Source organism: Mya arenaria, chromosome 10, assembly GCF_026914265.1.
Source record: "Mya arenaria isolate MELC-2E11 chromosome 10, ASM2691426v1".
Lineage (NCBI taxonomy): Eukaryota > Metazoa > Mollusca > Bivalvia > Myida > Myidae > Mya > Mya arenaria.
In genome coordinates, this window is record NC_069131.1 from 25,235,573 (window position 1) to 25,254,803 (window position 19,231).

The following is a 19,231-nucleotide window of genomic DNA, read 5'->3' on the forward strand; positions in this document are numbered from 1 at the left end:
TTTATGTTCAGATTAATTATAAAATATCGTTATGCATATATAATTATAATCCTACTTTGTTTTTATACAGAAATGAACAAATAATACGGAATTGCAAAATGAATATTGCATTTAAAATGATTTGTTTTACATTTATTTTACTCAAGTAAAAGATTAAAACCCATGTATTTAATAATTCTTATATTTAGATTTGGTTATTTCCAAAGAGGAGAATGGCGCAGTCTTTCAAAACGCAACTGCTTCTACCAGTATTTATCATGTTATTAACGATACGACCGAAAACGTTAAACCTGGAAATGGTTTTGAAAACAATCCTATAGGTCAGTAAGCAAATTGGATAAATTTTGTTTACATTAAACTTTGATTTTAGGGAAACATTGTACGTTAAATGATAAGAATAAGTTTTGTTTAGATTATACTTTGATTTTAGGGAAAAAAATGTGCGTTTTGAATACTTTTGACCATTTAAAAACGTTGATAACTTGTCTCAATAGAAATGTATTCACAATTATGACCACAAAAATTAATAAAACAAAACTTAACGACTGAGTTATATGTGTGTGTTCCGTCTCAAGCAATGATAATAAGCATTTTATTCGAATCGAATCCATTGAAAGCTGCTAGGGATGAAAACAACGCAGATCGTTCATCGGACTGCCAAGACAAAATTGTGATAACAAAGGCGTCAACAGGGCAATCAAAGACAAAAAAGCTAAGAAACTCAGCAGGAAGATCAGAACAGTTGGAAAACAGCGTGGAAGGTCAAACACCTATTAAAGATGCGTCGAATGACATAACACATAACAAAGACACCGGTGATGTGTACTACAATATGAATAAGGTTGCCGTCAAAGACTTGGGATTATTCGTGGCTACAAAGGACAACGCTTATTTTCTCGAAGAGTTTAAGGTATAACACTGTGCTTCACACATTCAAATTTACATATAGATGGTGGTTCAACAACTTCGATATTCTTTGTTTTATGCATGTTCAGATTTTAAAAAAACCCACACATCCCGGACTAGTTTATTATCTTAAATTAAACTGACACTCTTATTCAAAATCAATACATACACAAGTATAACGAACATACATTTTGAGTGATAAACCTTTAACTACTTACTAAATAATGCATTTATGGAAAATATTTATTACTGATAACGAGATTGTAACAGTGTATTTAATAGCTGAAAACGCAAAAATATTAAATGATTGGTGAATGCTTAAATATTTACTGTGATCTACTATAGTCACATAAGGTAGAAATACCGTGTTTTCTGAACCTTTCTTTCAAATTAAACTCGGTATCCTACATCAGAATCACTGTTTTCAACTTTTATTAATCTTTTATTCATCTTTTTGGAATATTAAAACAAAAGTTTTAATTGTGGTAAATCTTACGTGGGAATAAGAGTGCATCTTTAACTATTTTCAAGCACAAAATTTAGCATCATTATAACTTGCTTCGGCAGATTTGATATTGAGTATTATACATTATCATTTACAAGCGATTGAACCTAATTTCAGAAACTTCCTGAAGGTTTGGTAAAACCCCATCAAGATGCAATGAGGCCAGAAAATCGTCCCAGAAATAGATATCAAGGCATTTACCCATGTGAGCTTTATGTAGAATGTGCTATATAAACCGTTTAATGGGTACGAGGCTATCTTGTCCCTAAGAAATAACGTTACGTGTCTTTTACATTTACATTATCATTTTCATAAATATATGCAACGTTCGCTGCTGAAATATTTGGCTTATTTATTGAATAACCTTAATTGATTTATACAAATATGTCCAAAAATGCAGATGACGACACCAGAGTGAAATTGACGGGTGGAGATACAGATTTTATCAACGCAAGTTTTGTAGACGTAAGTGACATACTTGATATGCTTTTCGTAAGTATCGCTGAAAGTCGTATCATTTTAAAATAATAAAAAGGAAAGAAAGCTTAAAGATGTAAAGGAGTTTCGTGCCAAGCAAACTGATTATAATAATAACATTGTTTTGATAGTGTTGTGACATTTTGAACTTAGCTTGTTGCCTAAAGTACATATTATGATTGTTAAAACTTTGTCTTGTTTTACTAAAATTATTCGCGCATTTGTTCACAGGGATACAGGCAGGAAAATGCATACATTGCATCACAAGGTGAGTTTACCGACTAGTTATTTGTTTTTAAAGATGCACTATTACTCCCAAATGAGATTTAACACATGTAATTCAATTGTTTTAATATACCAAAAAGGATGAACAAATGTCGAAAACAATTGTGCTTATGAAGGATACCGGGTTTACTTTGAAAGAAATGTGCAGAACACACGGTATTGCTACCTTATAAAACGATAGTAGATCGCTGTAAATCTTTTAGCATTCACCAATCATTTATTTTTTTTTTGCATTTTCAGCTATTAAATACACTGTTATAATATTGTTATCAGTAATAAATATTTTTCATCAATGCATTAGTTAGTAAGTAGTTACAGGTTTATCACTCAAAATTGTGATATGTATTGATTTTTAATAAAAGTGTCACTTTAAACGTGCACAATTTAATTTTAAAAATATTTTGCATTCATACACAATGTAATTTTTTGATACTACATTTTGACATGATAATTACTTACTGCACAAAACGTAAATTAATTTTAGTTTAATGGCATTCTCAGATTATTAATTACATGTGATTGTAGTTCTGCATTGCTTTATCTTAACATATCCATGGTTTAATATCAGGTCCAACAGAGAAGACAATGCAGGACTACTCGGTGTTTTGGCGGATGATCTGGCAACAAAAAGTTGGCAAGATCGTTATGCTCACAAATTTAGTTGAAGACGGGGTATGTTTTTGAATTTTATATATTGTTGCTGTTGGTGCGATTTTCTTGTTTCCGAGAAACAACACTTGATATCTGAAACATATGAAACAAGTTGAAGGCGAATGGAATTAGAGTGCACACTATGAGTTTTAACTTAATTGTATCTTGATTTATTTCATGTTATATGTTTTGTATGGTTTATTCAAAGAAACCAAAATGCGACCAATATTGGCCGGATCATGGAACCACCAAACAGTATGGAGAGATACACGTGACGTGTTTAACTGAAGACATGTACGCCGACTTCTTGATGTTAACTTTTTCAGTGAAAATGGTACGTGCCACGTCATGTTTGTTTACATATTGTTAAACATAAGCGATAAGAGTTAAATCTTTAACAATCCCTTCATTTTCTAATATTTATGGGAAAAGGTACAGAAACAAGCTCAGTACCAAAAAGTTTAAATATAAATATTTATGCAAAAAGCTACAGAAACAAGCTCAGTAGCAAAAAAGTTTAAACATAAACCCGGTTTGATGGCACTGCGTAAACGCCAAAGACATAAAACATAGAATCACAAACAAGAAACATGGAAGAACAGCACAAAACTCCACAAGCAGCACAGTGCATACATACTATATATAAAAAAAACTAGGTATGTTTATCAAGGAATGTTAGGTTCCGCCTTGGAACGGTCAGTAAAATGTAAATTTACTGGGGGTTTAAACCAGTTTGTGTTCACAACCTCACTCTTATCCCAACAATCCCGAATAAAGTAATAAAGGAGATGGTTGAAAGTCATCAAATTCAATGTGCTTTTTAAACATTTGCCTTTCTAGTTTTTGCCAAAGTCTTGTGCAAAATAGGACTTCTTTAGTTTTCTATGCATATTTAAAAATATAGGTGTGTTTATCAAGATTTGTTAGGTACCGCCTTGGAACGGTCAGTAAAATGTAAATTTACGGGGGGGTTTAAACCAGTTAAGTGCACAAACCTCACTCACTCTTATCCCAACAATCCTAAATAAAGATAAAACGCAAAAGGTAAATCTTATCAAAGTACAACATGTACGCTTTAACTTGAGGAAACTTAACAATAAATCAAATATTAATAAACTTATAGGTCAACCCCAAGTATTTCTATGATTAGAGATCCCAATTCTATCTGGAGATGGAGGATTACAATTCAGAGCACCCAATGCAAAAACGTTTCAAAGATACGATGCAGTCATTGTTTGGAACTATGAACCTCAAACGCAGTCTGCCTTATAAACCGACTGAAAAAGAAACACAAACATTTATTGATAATCGATATTTTGATATTTAAGTGTTTTAAATATCTTTGTCTTGTCTTTAAGGACTAACTTTTGATTAAGCTGTTACTTAATAAAGAACATTTTTATTGTACCTAGAGTTTTTATTGCACAATTAACACAAGATAAAATGCTATATATGTGTTTTTGAATTCATTATCATCGATAAAACGTTCCTATTTGTTCCTAGGATAAAGAGGACAGGGCGGTACAACATCTTCATTTCACCAGCTGGCCAGACAAAGGGGTTCCCGATGATGTAACTTCCCTGGTAGATTTCCGTCACAGGGTTCTACAAACAAAATCTCCACTTGATGGACCTACTCTCGTTCACTGCAGGTATGGCTCTTTTAACACTGAAACATCGAAGACACACCAACATGCATCTAGCGCAGGGTATGGGGAGTAAAAATATGTTTAATAACAAGCATTCATAGATCTGAATAGCGATACTCTATCAAGTATATACTAAACATAAACTAAGCATTTCTTTAAGTGTTAGTTTGCCAATATTTCGTAACCTCTTGAAAAACCCAAAGCAAATAATTCGCTGGTGTTTTCTCTCGTGAAAAATAGAATTGTGTGCGTGATCAGTGAAATTATTCCGATCCTAATCACAAACAAGCAAGAACCCTTTATACAATAAAAATACTTGCGTTACTGCAGACCGCCATGCTGATTCCTCTAACGGAATCAATATTCGCAATCCTTTTGATTGCAACATTGTCGCCCACTTAATCAATGATATATTGTTTGACGAATGGTAAAGATAGCAAAGTCATGTTTGATTACAGTGCTGGCGTTGGCAGGACGGGAACTTACATAGCGATGGACGTGCTGACAAGAGAGGGTGAAGCGGAAGGATCCGTTGACATTCATGGCTGTGTCAACACCCTAAGACATCGTCGTACGCGTATGGTCCAAACCGCTGTAAGACCGCCAACGTTTCTCTAATAATAATATAGAATATCGTTTTCTGAAGATACAAAATCTTAACATATGAAGCTTTATATCAGAAACGCTAGAATTGTATATACATTTACATTCTGAACAGGAGCGACTAGCATCTGAGAGAAACGCAGCCTTAACTAATTCCAACAGGAAGGGCACTGACATTCCAGGTTATACTTATTCGGGGCCCTCTATAATTTTCATTTTTAGCGAAACTTTCCTACCTTGTGTAACTTTCCTTAACAGAAAACGATTATATCAACTACCTTCTACGTTTATCGCATATGCATTTCCGAACATTTTCCACTAAGTTACAGTGTAACTTAAGCTGCTATGTAAATACGTTTTAAGCACTGTTGAATTGTTTGCAAATGTTCTTTAAGCACTTTTACTTTCTGATTTGCTAGAATACATAGATAAAAATGCATATTTATGAGTGCCTCTTTTTCGTAGGTAACTTATACAGACCGAGACTGCATTTAGGTAAAGAACCGGGGCAGGATTATATCAACGCCATGTATGTAAATGTAAGTTGGACAGAAAAACTATATTAAACGTAATTTATATCATACATGAATTTTTCATACAATAGCAATTTGATGATTTTGCTGAGCGCTTAACATTAAAAAGGAAGTGAACTAAGATATTAAGGAACTATGAACCAAGGAATACATAATATTTTGTAATTTTTTGATCATGTGTCCAAATAAAACATAGTTTATATCCGATATAAAATTTATCAATAGGCTTTATATATTATATCTGTTATAGACTAATTTTTCACTTTTGTGTATTACAATACGTCGTTTCAGAGCTACACACAAAGGAAAAAATTTGTTCTCGCTATGACCCCGCTTGATGAGACTGTGGCTGACTTTCTTTGCCTCACAATACAAGAAACAGCCGCCTGCATTGTCGATATGGAGAATGACAGTTCCCTGTACATTCCCGATGTTGGCACGCAAGCAAAATTCGGTTCATACACAGTAGACAATCTTCGAGAGAAGTCAACATCGTACAGTGTCAACCGGGTACTTAGAATAAGCTACAACGGCCGGGTAAGAGCTATCTTCCAAAGAACATAATGCCATATAATTGAAAAGCAGCAGTAAATACCTGAATCACTTTTAGATTCATTGTTTTGACATTTTCAAAGGGCTTCGTAAAGGCACTAGTAAACCAAAGTCAACTAAATACCCTGCATTATTATGCTTGCAGGGAGGACCTAAGGAGCATACGGTGTCACACTACGAATATACGGGATGGCCAGACAATGCAGAAGTTCCCGAGTCTGCTAAAAACTTCTTGCATCTTGTTAAGGAAGTAGAAACAAAGTCCGCATCTGGATCTGTCATTGCGCACTGCAAGTAAGTATTTGAAACCATATTTTGAATGTTCACATCCATTTCTTATTTTGTCGCTAACATGTTCAATACAAAGGAGAAACCTGTTAAAAACTGTTAAGGAATTCTTAATCATCCAAGATGAAGGTAGGGAACGAGTTTTATTAGCATCCCTATTTTCCCCGGATATTGCAAAGGATGGGTTAGGAAAGCGTCAGCGTGTACCGGTCGGTACCTTACATACTCTTTTAAAGTAGGCCATCATATAACCGGAGTGCAATGCAGGGCCATTCGAAACTCCTCGGCCATTTTTTTCCAAAACAACCTCGGACATATGCCGGTACATCTGTTGAAGTAGTTCGTATATGTTTTAATTATATCATAAATTAAATGTAGTGTTTTAAAGTTGTATTTATTGATCTAAGTTTAAATTGATTGCCAGTAAAGAGTATTATTGCAAACATAATTAAGATTCCCAACAGTTAAGTCATTAAGTTTATCTCCTAAATAAGATTACTACGCGATCTATTTGCAACGGACTTAAACGTACCACTTTTTGAGTATGTAAACCGCCAAATACATCCGAGGTTGTTATCGATAAAAATGGCCGAGGAGCTCCGAATGATGCAGGGCCAGTATCTAAGTAATTTATTGAATACGACACCAGGCCTAGAAGGCTAAATAAAATAGTATATCAAAGACAAACATAAATTATATTGAAACGGTGGAAGACAAAGTAATTATTTGTTTCTTTGAAGCATTCATTCATATATGAGGAGGTTATTGTAGAGGTCTAAACGACTTTTGCGTTACACAAATTCACAGTGAGTTCATTGAAGGTTTACCTATTTTGTAGGACTGGAGGCGGACGCTGCGGCATGTTTGCAGCTGTTTGGACTATTCTGGAGAAGACTGGCATTGAACATGAAGTATCGATATTTAATACAGTTCGCCAGCTGCGGGCAAGGCGACCAAATGCCTTATGCACTAGTGTGAGTGATATTTGATAATTAATGTATCTATCTGTATTTGTAATCTATAGTAGTACGAGCTATAAGCCTTTATATATTTGTAAGAATCTCATGTGCCACTTTATAGGGATTGATATATATTCTTTTCTTCGCCTTGAAATAAAAAAAAAGATATTATCTTATGATTTCTTTCAATTTTATAATAGGTTTAAACATAACTTAGTTCGATCTTAGTGTTAGCTATATATGCTGAACTCGTGTTTCTTTGTACTCTTATTTGCAGGAGCAGTACGCATTTTGTTACGAATGTGTTCGCGAGTATCTTCAAACATTCGACATCTACTCCAACTTCTCGTAGCAACTTGAAATCACAAAACTTGTATAAAAATACCTATAATCATTCTACATATACGTACATAAAGCTGAATGACTCTATAAGTGATTTTGTATTGATTGTGTTCATGAATATCTACATCAATTCTACATATACTTACATGAATCTGGGTGACACCATATGTGCTCTTGCCTCGGGTGCGTCTATAGCTATATACAGTCATTCTACATATAAGTACATGAATCTGTTGACTCCACATGTGCTCTTGTATCGGACGCCTTCATGATTATCTACAGTCATTTTAAATATCCATACATGAAGCTAGATAACTTCACACGTGCTCTTGTTTTTAGTGTTTATGAATATCAACAGTCTATCTACATATACGTACATGAACATGGATGACGCTTCGCGCGCTCTTGTATCGAGTGTACTCATGAATATCTGCAATAATTTGGCCCTTCTAGCAATTTTGTTACACAAACACGAACTCTAACCTTGTGCGATTTTTTTATATGGCTGAGTGTTATTATATTATAATATGTATATACAAATAATGGATGTAGTGTGAACAAGTAAAGCAAAATATTGTATTGTCATCATTTTATCTTTGCATATTTATTGCAATGCTTTTACACATGTATATCCGTTGTTGATACATTTCTTCATGCTGTGGTACAACCTATTTATTGATTATTTATAAAGGTTAACAATATAATGTTTGTTGAGCAGTATATAATGGTAAAGCCATGAATTTGATATTTTTTGATAACTGTTATTTACATCTTAAATATTGTAATCTTCGTTTCTTCTGATATCGTCTGAAAGCTTAAAGCACAATAATGCAGTAAAAAGGCGTATACATATATATTACCTAATGTTTTGTACACCTTAGTACTATACACCTATGTATACAATATGTAATAAAATGTTGAAAAAAACAACAAAGAGTTTGTTTTTTCTGGAGAGCAAGGGTCATGAGTTGGATCTCAACAATATGTTAACAGCTGTTATGAAATAGAGAGTGCAGGCGTATATGGAATACAATTGTCTGAAATTGCTTGATTTGTGTATTTTATAATGTTTGTATCTTTGCTTAAGGTATAAGTCGTGTAATACGCACTTTTATAAAAGCTTAAACCATGCATATAGTTATAATCATGGTACACAATTGGGTTTTAATCCAATTTTAAAGAATATTTACCATAAATTAAAACAGTTATTTGTGTTTTGTATTTTCCCCCTCTCCCTAACCAGTTAACAGAAAAATAAATTTAAATGTAAAATATTGAAAATGAAATGGGGAAAACATAATCTCGATTGAACTTGTGACTTTTCGAAACACGACATTTTTTCCAATGTTTAAAAATATAAACCGGTTTGATCAAACTCATAAAAAATGTTAAGTCTACTGAAAATTGGTGCTGTTGTAACAACGCAAAATACATAAGGACCAAAAGTCGATTATCACGTCGTCATGCATAGGAAAAGTAGACTGAGATACATTAATTGTATTATTTTAAATAGTATACAAACGGTTCGTGTATACAATATTATATATTATTTTAAATGTTTTGATAAATAGTTTTTTTTCTTGAACAATATGTAATTTTAAGCTTATTTAGCTACGTTCACCATTTCCTATTTATGAAAAGTTTATCAATTATGTACATGAAACGTTGATTAACACGCTTGATAGGTTCATGTTTTTCCCGACATCACACGTTTTGTTGTACGAGTATACTGTCCGAAAATAGCGTTAGATAATATCCCTCGTGCGTCCCCGTATCAATTGGAGCCACGGCATTGCCGTCCTGAATCTCTATTCCCGGAATGGTATGTTGCAGATTTTGCCGTCAATGGATTTAAAGAAGAGTTATCCTTCTCTCGTTCAAACGTTTTATTTGTCTCCCTGCATAGCAAATACCAGTCTGTTTAGACTAGTTATGTCCTCATTAACGAAGATGTTTGTACCCTGTACTACATAATGCATTTATGAAAAATATTTATTACCGATAACAAGATTGTAACCGATTGTTTGATAGCAAAGAATGCAAAAAGATAAAATAATTGGTGAATGCTGTGATTTACCATTGTCTCATAAGGTAGAAATACTGAATTTTCTGAATCTTTCTTTCAAATAAACTCAGTATCCTTTATAAGAACCATTGTTTTCGACATTTATTTATCCTTTTTGGTATATTAAAACAATTGTTTGCATTGTGGTAAATCTTACTTGGGAGTAATAGTGCATTTTTAAGTACATCTGTCCACCCTCGATCTATCAATGTCTTATATTGTCATGTCCAGATGCTTTCATCCTTTCATCGAGTACTGTAATTACGTTTTCTGTCGTTTTTTGCCGTTTCATATTTTAGTCCGGTTTCTTATTTAATCTCAGATATAATGTTCTAGCGCACCAGATAGGCATTTCCTGTAAATTCAGCCCTGCTGGAAAACTGTTTCTGGCATCATTGTTAGGTGAGTCACGTGCACTGACGCAATACTTTTTACATCTTTTATTATGCACACTATGTAAGATAATTATGATATTTCAACAGATGATTTCCATAAACATTAACTTTACAAAAATATATGATATTTCAAAACAAAAACAAAATAACTTTTAAAAGACGTTAAATTGAAGGAACTTCTTGACGTATGCAGTAAAGACAATAACTGCGCGAATTGATGTCAGTAAACATTATCGCACGCGCTCTGTCCGTGAAATATACAAAATGCGTTTGTCAATTTTTCTCACATAAAAAGTAATTAAAGGTATGCTAGAAAAAAAAATATCAATTATGTGTGTCCAGTCCAGATAGAAAACGTCGACCTTCGGGCACTCTGCGAAGCTGCTAACTTGACAAGTCAGGTAAGCTTGCAACGAAAATGCCTCTGGTCGGATATTTATTTCCAGACTGGAAACACATGACTCATATTATTAACATTGCTCCTTCTTCTGTAGTTTTCGATATGATTTATATAACCACTCTGTGTTACCACTGTTGTTTCAAGATCAACTTCGGCCTGTCTTGCATTATCTACCTTTTCTTCTCCCATTTTTCAAGTTCTTTTAATTTCCATTAAAAAATATCGTTTTCCTTTTCTGTTTCAGATACTCGTGATTCAAGTTTGTCGATTTTTACTTCAAACGCGATTGTGACATCTTCTTTGACTGTTTTCATTATTTCTGGAACGATATTTTGAAAGAAGTCATCTTTCTGTTTTTTTTTTTGCATTGTTATTTTTTTATTTATTTATAGAAGGACCTTCTGTATTTCGTACATTATGCAATTGTCGGTATTGATAACATTTATATTCTCATTTCATCCTTATATGAGCTTCATCTGATATAGGAGTGCTTATACGAGTGATATCTTTCCGTCCAATTTTCTTCGTCTGTTTGGTTACCTTGCGTTTTCCCATCATCTGTATCTCATACACTGCTAAAGCTACGTTTACTCCACCTTGTTTTTTGAATTTTCACTTGTTTTCACCTTGTTTTATATTGTTTTGTGCGACAAACCAATATTGTAATATCGATACATTACTACATGATAGTGTAGCTGGTTTAAGCACTTATGCACGAATTAATGATCTAAGCATGCCGATGAAAAATATTTTCAAAGCCATTTTATTCTACTTTTCAAATGCAAAATGCAATTCAGCTTGCTTTACTTCACTGTCCAAACATTGCTTTTTTCTAGTTTTTATGATTTTGAACACTATTTTTTGATTAATTTTCTAAACAAATAAAGAGATAAACACGCCATAAAAGGGACACTACTCCAATTGAACCTACTTGGTATAATACTACTAGCTAATGTCAAACAGCCATCGTCTATAAATCATAACAATTTGGATACAATATCAGTGTGTAATTTTCGTAAGGCACATTATGACATTTTCAAGAAAAGAACCATTTTAACAATATTGAGAGGTCAATGAAAAGTGGTTCCGTTAAACGAGTTGAAGAAATTGGCCAAATGGCTCTAGCTCTTTATAAGACAGATTATTTAAAGTAGTTAGTCACTTTGGATGCCGCACTCAAGTTAAAAAATATGTATATCATACAACAGCTCAATGTGAACAAAATGTGTTTTCTACTATAACCAACACGATGATCACCATGCAAGAAAGTGCTGTTATCAGGAATTTTATTGGAAATGCCATAATTTGAAACTTCTAATAACAGAGCTATATGACAAATTTTACGTGACATTTAAATTCAAAATTCAATATCAAAACCTAAAAAACAAGACTATTAATAGGCTAAAAATAGTATGAAAAGCAAGCACGATAAACCATCATACGGGTGTTTCTCAATTATTATTTCCAAACCACTGTTTATGGGTTTCTACAACAATCATGAACAATTAGATTTACACAAGTCTTCATTAAAAGTCGTCGTCACTATTTTCCCTGTTAATAATACGTTCTCGAATGGCAATGTTCAAAACGATGTTAACCTTGAGTCACGTGTGTAGTCGTGAGTGGTTTAAAGTTGACAAACACCATCAACCTGAGGCTAAGAATCGAAAACCAGGACGATAATTTCGTGACCAAGCAATTCAAGGTTAAATATTAGTATTAAAATTTAGTCAACAAGGTAATGTCATATGTTTTTGTTAATATGCATGCTAAAGAGTAATACTCATTTGTAATTAATTATTGTCTGTACATGGATTTCTTTTTTTAAAATCTTGTCATTAACATGAAACACACATTTAATGTCTACTATGGAATGTCATTGCTATTCCTAGGCATTGTTATTCTTCTTTTTTACTCTCTCTTTCTTTCACCTTCAGTGTAGTGGTGATAAGGTTCTGGATATTTTATGTTTTAATGAAGAAATATCCTGGTCGTAACGTGTTTATAACATTGTGTCGCCGATAGTATTAGCATATCTCTTTTTGTTAGTTCAATTACGAAAATAAACGTCGTCCAAAATGCTAAATATATGGACAACGTCCAATTCCATCTTACTGTGAATCTTTTCTTCCTACTGAACTTAGCAAGCGACGCAGGTAATGTTTACTCTTAAAGGTTAAATCTCACAACTACCTTTAACTTCGGTATTCTTGCACGTCAAATATTTCAAATTAAATTTGATTAATGTATGCGATCGAAGTGCAATTGGACATTATAGTCTCACAGCAAGTGAAACGGTTAGTACAAATGCAAAATTTACAAAACAATGTTTGTGCTTTATGTTTTTCATGGTAGTTTTAACTTGGTTGCATATGTTTCTATCACTGTCAGGTGATATTCACACTAATCATGGTCCAATTTCAAGACTCGACATTCCCCTGGTAGTTCACATAGCGATATGTCCACTTATCATCAAACTTTTCTATGTCGTCCCAACTACCCTTCTATTATGCACTATAATATTCAAAGTCTTCTACCGAAACTTGATTTATTGTTAACTGAACTTAGTTCTTTCGATATTCTTACCTTTTCTGAAACTTTACCCAGTTCGATGCGGTTCACGTTTTTTAAAGTGACAATCACCTCCTATTACTATTAAATAACCCCACCCAGGATTGTCTCCTTTCTGTAAACATGTGATATTAAACACAACCAACCAGGGCTCACTGGAAGTAATTCATTAAAACCAACTTCTCTTTTATACTCTTAACTTCTTATTCTGTTCTCAAACAGAGTTTACGACTTTTGTATTCTATAAGAGAAAATAAATTAAGCTTACTATAGCATTGTTAATCACATAAAATGTTTCACTTTTAGCTACTATCTTGTCTCTGTATGTTGTCTGTAAAACAAATCATTAAATATTTAATAACATTAAAAAAGCCGAGCTACGCTAACACTTTCACTTGATTCAATTCAACATTATCAATATCATTGTGTCATCTACATTGTAAGCTGTACAATTGCCCGTCATTAAATATGTACTTTTGCTACGGTTTGGAGAAGAACTTTTTAAGATATATTTATCTTTGGTTCTAATCCTTTTCTAGATTGTACATGTGTTTTCTGTTTGTCTTTATGTTATGTGTGTATAAGCTGATGAATAAAATAAGTGTAAACTAAATAAGTCGACAGGGTTTTGTAACATTTTTTTTTTAAGTTACACAGTTGTAGTAATTTAAAGTTTAATTTTGGGGCATTGTGTTAAGTCAATAACTACAACCACCACCACTACTCAACTACTACTTCTTCTTCTACTACTACTACTACTACTAATAGTAATAATAATATAAGCAGCAGCAGCAGCAGCAGCAGCAGCAGCAGCAGCAGCAGCAGCAGTAGCAGTAGCAGTAGCAGTAATAGTAGTGTTCAATCATCAGTTTATAATTCACAGCACAATAACTGTTATAAATTATTGTTAGTAATCATAATCAATAATAGGGTTGTCAATGTTTATCATTGTTTTACTAAGACAGCCAATGTAAATAGTTTTATTCAAACAAAATCGGTTTTAAATGATAATACAAATAATTAGTACAATCAAACTCAGCTTCTGTGTGTGGTATTTATCTGAGTAAGAAAAATACAAATTGACATAGCGTTTTAAACAAAGCCTATCTTTCATTGTGCTTAAATTGACACTCTTATTCAAAATCAATACATACATATGCAAAACAAACATAAATTTTAAATGATAAACCTTTAACTACGTACAAAATAATGCATTTATGGAAAATATTAAATAATGACAACAAGATAGTAAACTTGTAATTAATAGCTGAAAACGCTAATTTTTTAAATGAATGGTGAATGCTAATTGATTTACTGTGATATAAGGTAGAAATATCATGTTTTCTGCACCTTTCTGACTTGGTATCCATCATAAGAACCATTGTTTTCGACGTTTATTCATCCTTTTTGGTTAATTAATTGTTTAATTGTGGTTAATCTTATTTGGGAGTACGAGTGCATCTTTAATTAGGTTTATTCATTGATTAACAATATATTATCGATTATAAGGAAGATAATGGTTTGCGGTCAATACTTTAAAACATCCGCCACTTTTGTTCAATATCTTTAAACAATGGTTTTCACTTATAGAGTACTCCCTTGTGTGGTAATACACACACTCTTCCTCCTTGTCATAGCGGTGCCATTTTAATATAAAAATGGACATAGGCGGCATCATGATTCACCAGCATTGTGTTTTTTCACAGTCAAGGTCATCAATGTCATTTAGTGAATTTAAATATTTCTAACACCAACAACATGGACTTAAATAGTTACTTGTGTTTTATCTTGTACCAGTAAATATTATTGGTATATTTTCTATTTAAGCCTGAAACAAAAAAATCTATACATTAAGTAGGGAATTATAACACTTACACGACAAAGTATACGAAATTAACTGGTTTGTACATAAACTGTCCTACTTTTCAAGAAATTAAAACACATTTGAAAAAAAACAACAACAGTGACCAAGCAAATTAAATAAAAAATAATGTCACATATCATTTAGATGGAGATGACAGGCGAATCAACCAATATTGCTTTTTTAGCAGTTAGTCTTACATTTGGTAAGTATGATTCATTTTAAGCATTCCTATACTACATTTTAAAGCTGTTTTCAGCCTTTGATATATTTTGTAAGTTAATCCATTAACCTAATGTTATTATTGTTTACAGTTTAACTTAATCTTTGAAAAGGGTTTATGGTATAGTTGGATTTATTTTTAACGTTGCAATTCGTTATTTCATTACATAAATGACATGAAATACATTATATGTTGTCTACAAATGACTTTTCTTTTTAACAGAAACATTTATGAACATGTCATATGTATAGATATCTGCTTTTCATTTTACAAATATAAATATAAATATATATATATATATATATATATATATATATATATATATATATATATATATATATATATATATATATATATATATATATATATATATATATATGTGTGTATATATATATATAAATTCGGAACAAGGTACGAATAAATATACCTATAAATGACTTCAATGATATTATTATTAGAAGTATTAACACACAAAAGCTTATATAAACATAATATTTTCATTATCTAAGGCCAGTTTCAATATAAATAATAGTCAATCTAAGTCGTTAATAGAATTTTTCTTAGTGTATTTGTTCGTTACTTTGTTAAATATGTATGTATGCGAATTAAGGTATGTACATCAAACGGCTCAGATCCTTTAAAGTAATGATACGAGCCTAACATGCATTCAAGTTCAACCTCAGGCAATATTTATAGCAAACTCGACACAAAATAAGGCGTGGCCAAATACCATTGATAGGTTAATATTGTTTAAATAAAGTATATATCTGCAAATTACATAAAATGTAATAATATGGTTTAGCTATTCGTTCATCTTAGCATTTTAATTTTCGCCGACGCAGGGTGACAATGCATATTCGTCTTTAATTGAGATTTAATTCACAACTCCATTTTTGTTATACAATATAAGTCATAAGATGTTCTGCTAATGAAAATCCTATATAAAGAATGTACAACGGAAAGGTGCAACTCAGTCGTTTTACTTTATTCTGAAACTTAATGTCTTCTCAGCTTTTGATTAAACATGTTGCGTACCTACGGTATACCTTTATTCTTGTTAGCGTTTGAGTGATCCCCGTTACCTCGATTTTGACTGACCCGTTAGCAAATGGAAACGCTGCTAACTGAGCTAACTGTTTTGTTTATTTTAAAAAATGAATTTTATTTAGTTCAGGTTTAAGCCAGACTTTTTTAAGGACATAGACTTGAGAATTAGGGCACCATGCCACAGGAAAAGGGCACATTTTATCGCGATGAAAAACCCCATGAAATATCATCATGTTAAAAATTGTGGTTAATTGCAATATAAGGTTTCAGCTGTTTTATATGACTACTTTTTATGTATTTACAATCGTACACTAAGAAACAAAACATATTTGATTATCGCAAGCATTCAATTACGTTAAGGTCAATGGGTGCATATGTTAATCGTATAAGATTGATATCAGATTCGCTATAGACTTTTTCCAGTTGTATTGCACAAGCAAATATGGTCAAAGGGGCGCACTAAAGGAATTGGTTAAGAACATAGATCAAATAATGTATCATGTACCATTTGAGACTAAAATAATATCAACGTTCTTGGTAGAAGACCCACAACATACGAGCAACAGTAAATACGCATTTATTTAGGTTCATAGGTTTTCGAGTAGCGCCCGCTTGACAATGAACTCTTTTACATTAAGACAACCCTTCGTTACACCAGTCATATGTCTTTTTGGGCTATGTGGCTCGTTTTCAATGTTCAGGTTTGATCCTTGCGCCTTTAAGGTTGCTCAAATGTTAAAGTCTTGACTGTTTGGCCAATTCATTTAGTATCCATTGGTGTAATGCAAGACTATTTCAGTTGTGAAAAACCAGAAACATCACCTGAAGCCCCACCGATTTAACTAGACTCAAGAAGTGTCGCAGGACTAGTTCATAATGTCATATATCGAGCCGGGGGAACACCAAACACATTTTAAAATAAATTATTAGGTCTCATGATCACTCCATCGGCATATCACCTATCCGTGACCAGTTAAAGTCCCTGTACATTGACCGCCAATGTAAAGCATGGCTTGGACTAGATTCAAGATAAGTCTCACGATGCACATATTGATGCACTATGTCCTATTTTCGAGGCATCTCCCGTGATACATATTGAAATAAGTTGTCGCACGAGATTTTCCCACCAACTCGTATGTGACTAGAAGGTCGATTCAGTGAGTCGCGACGAGAAACATGAGTGGTCCAGAGCGCCTATATGATGTAAACGTTGGGCTTTTAACAGAGCCTTCCCACTGGTGTCAGTCGAGGATGAACACCTCCCAACAATATAATTGTATTGGTTATATACGATTTTAATGGAGAAGAAAGTTCACGTTTCCTCTTCCGATCCCGACAAGCAAGCGGCTGCGGACAGCAAAGGGCCATTTTCCTGAAGTGTTACTAAGGCCATTGTAGCTGCTCTTTAAAATATGCCAATACGTCTCTGTGTATTTCGTTGTCTTTCTAATGTGTTTGTAAATCATACAGTCTATTTCGACAGAATGAACCGGTCGGTAAAATGCTCTGGAAGCGTTAATGAATACAGGTACATTGATCAAGATTAGTGGACGTTGATCACAAAACGCTTATTAATTTTATTTGTTTTAGAATCTAAGAATATAAGCTGTGATGGTTTAAGCTTAATTACGAGCATGAAAATGCTTATGCTTTGAAAATAAGCAATATCCATGGAAGACGAAAATAGCAAAACGTTGACTACTTGTGAGTGATAGGAAGCAAAATAAATAAAACATATCGCATTCTTAAATGTATGGATATCTGCATTTCGTTTACAAAATAAATCAACCTGCAAATCCAACCCGTTTATTGTTCTTTAATACGCTGTCTTTACTTCTAGTTATCCAGATTTGGTGTCAGGACTGTTCCCCTTGCTCATGCTGTTCAAAGAACGCCCTAGGCTCTAATTGTTCAAACAACACAGATCTAGGTATAGACAACTACTGCTGGGGAGGATGTTTAGACGGATTTATGAGTCCACAGTGCCAGGAACATTGTGTTAATAAACGTTGTAAGACATGTTCAACAAAAACTGTATGTGATACATGTTATGATGGCTATGACGGAGGAAATTGTACGATGACGTGCCCATCGAACTGTAGAACATGTACCTCAAATTCAAACTGCACAACCTGTGATGACGGATACCATGGCGAGTCGGGGACAACATGTTTATATGACTGTAAACCAGAGTGTTTATCTTGCACTGATGGTACATCCTGTACAGCATGCAAGGTCCGTGATAATGGTTTTGGATATTATGGAAGTAATTGCTCACATATATGCAATATAAAATGCAAAAGCAGCTGCGATATAAATGGAAACTGCTTGAAATGTAATGAGCCATATTTTACTGGTAGCAACTGCGATATATGTATCGATGGTAAATATGGAAGTCGGTGTAAGCAGGCATGTCATGAAAACTGTATATCATGCGTATCTGCTACTAACTGTATTGCGTGTAAATATATGTTTAAGGGTATCATGTGTTCAGTGAAGTCGGAATGCCCAGAAAATTGTAATAATCATAATTGTTACAGTTCTGGAGTATGCAAATCCTGTAGGGATGGGTTTTATGGCGTGTATTGTAATATGACCTGTCCTGAAAATTGCGGCATTTGTTATTTAGATAGTTCCCGGTCTGGATTTGGGGACGCGTTTAGTGGACCACGATGTGACAAAGAGATTTGCCCACTGAACTGCAACTGTGATACCAGAAATAAATGCATAGGATGCAAAGACAGTTATTTCGGGCCTTCATGCTCTCTTACCTGCAGCTCATGTAAGGACAACCAGTGCCCTGTTGATCGTTTAAACGCAAAGAAATGTGACGAATGTGCAAACGGGAAGTATGATAATCTATGTAATGAAAATTGTACGGAACAATGCTTAAATAATAAGTGCAACCAAGAAAGCGGT

General features: G+C 33.3%; 2 protein-coding genes across 2 annotated transcripts; both read left to right on the forward strand.

Moving 5' to 3' along the window:
* Positions 1-577: 577 nt before the first annotated feature.
* LOC128204510 (receptor-type tyrosine-protein phosphatase kappa-like) lies at positions 578-5,091 on the forward strand. Its single transcript, XM_052905924.1, has 8 exons — positions 578-910; positions 1,529-1,616; positions 1,812-1,876; positions 2,120-2,156; positions 2,742-2,845; positions 3,033-3,158; positions 4,328-4,476; positions 4,932-5,091. The coding sequence occupies exons 1-8, from the start codon at positions 578-580 to the stop codon at positions 5,089-5,091; spliced, it is 1,062 nt and encodes a 353-aa protein (XP_052761884.1).
* A 97-nt stretch (positions 5,092-5,188) lies between these two features.
* Positions 5,189-8,677, forward strand: LOC128205738 (receptor-type tyrosine-protein phosphatase alpha-like). The gene is made up of 6 exons (XM_052907652.1): positions 5,189-5,258; positions 5,542-5,615; positions 5,901-6,146; positions 6,307-6,455; positions 7,288-7,423; positions 7,686-8,677. The coding sequence occupies exons 2-6, from the start codon at positions 5,604-5,606 to the stop codon at positions 7,758-7,760; spliced, it is 618 nt and encodes a 205-aa protein (XP_052763612.1). The 5' UTR covers positions 5,189-5,258; positions 5,542-5,603; the 3' UTR covers positions 7,761-8,677.
* The last annotated feature ends 10,554 nt before the right edge of the window (positions 8,678-19,231 follow it).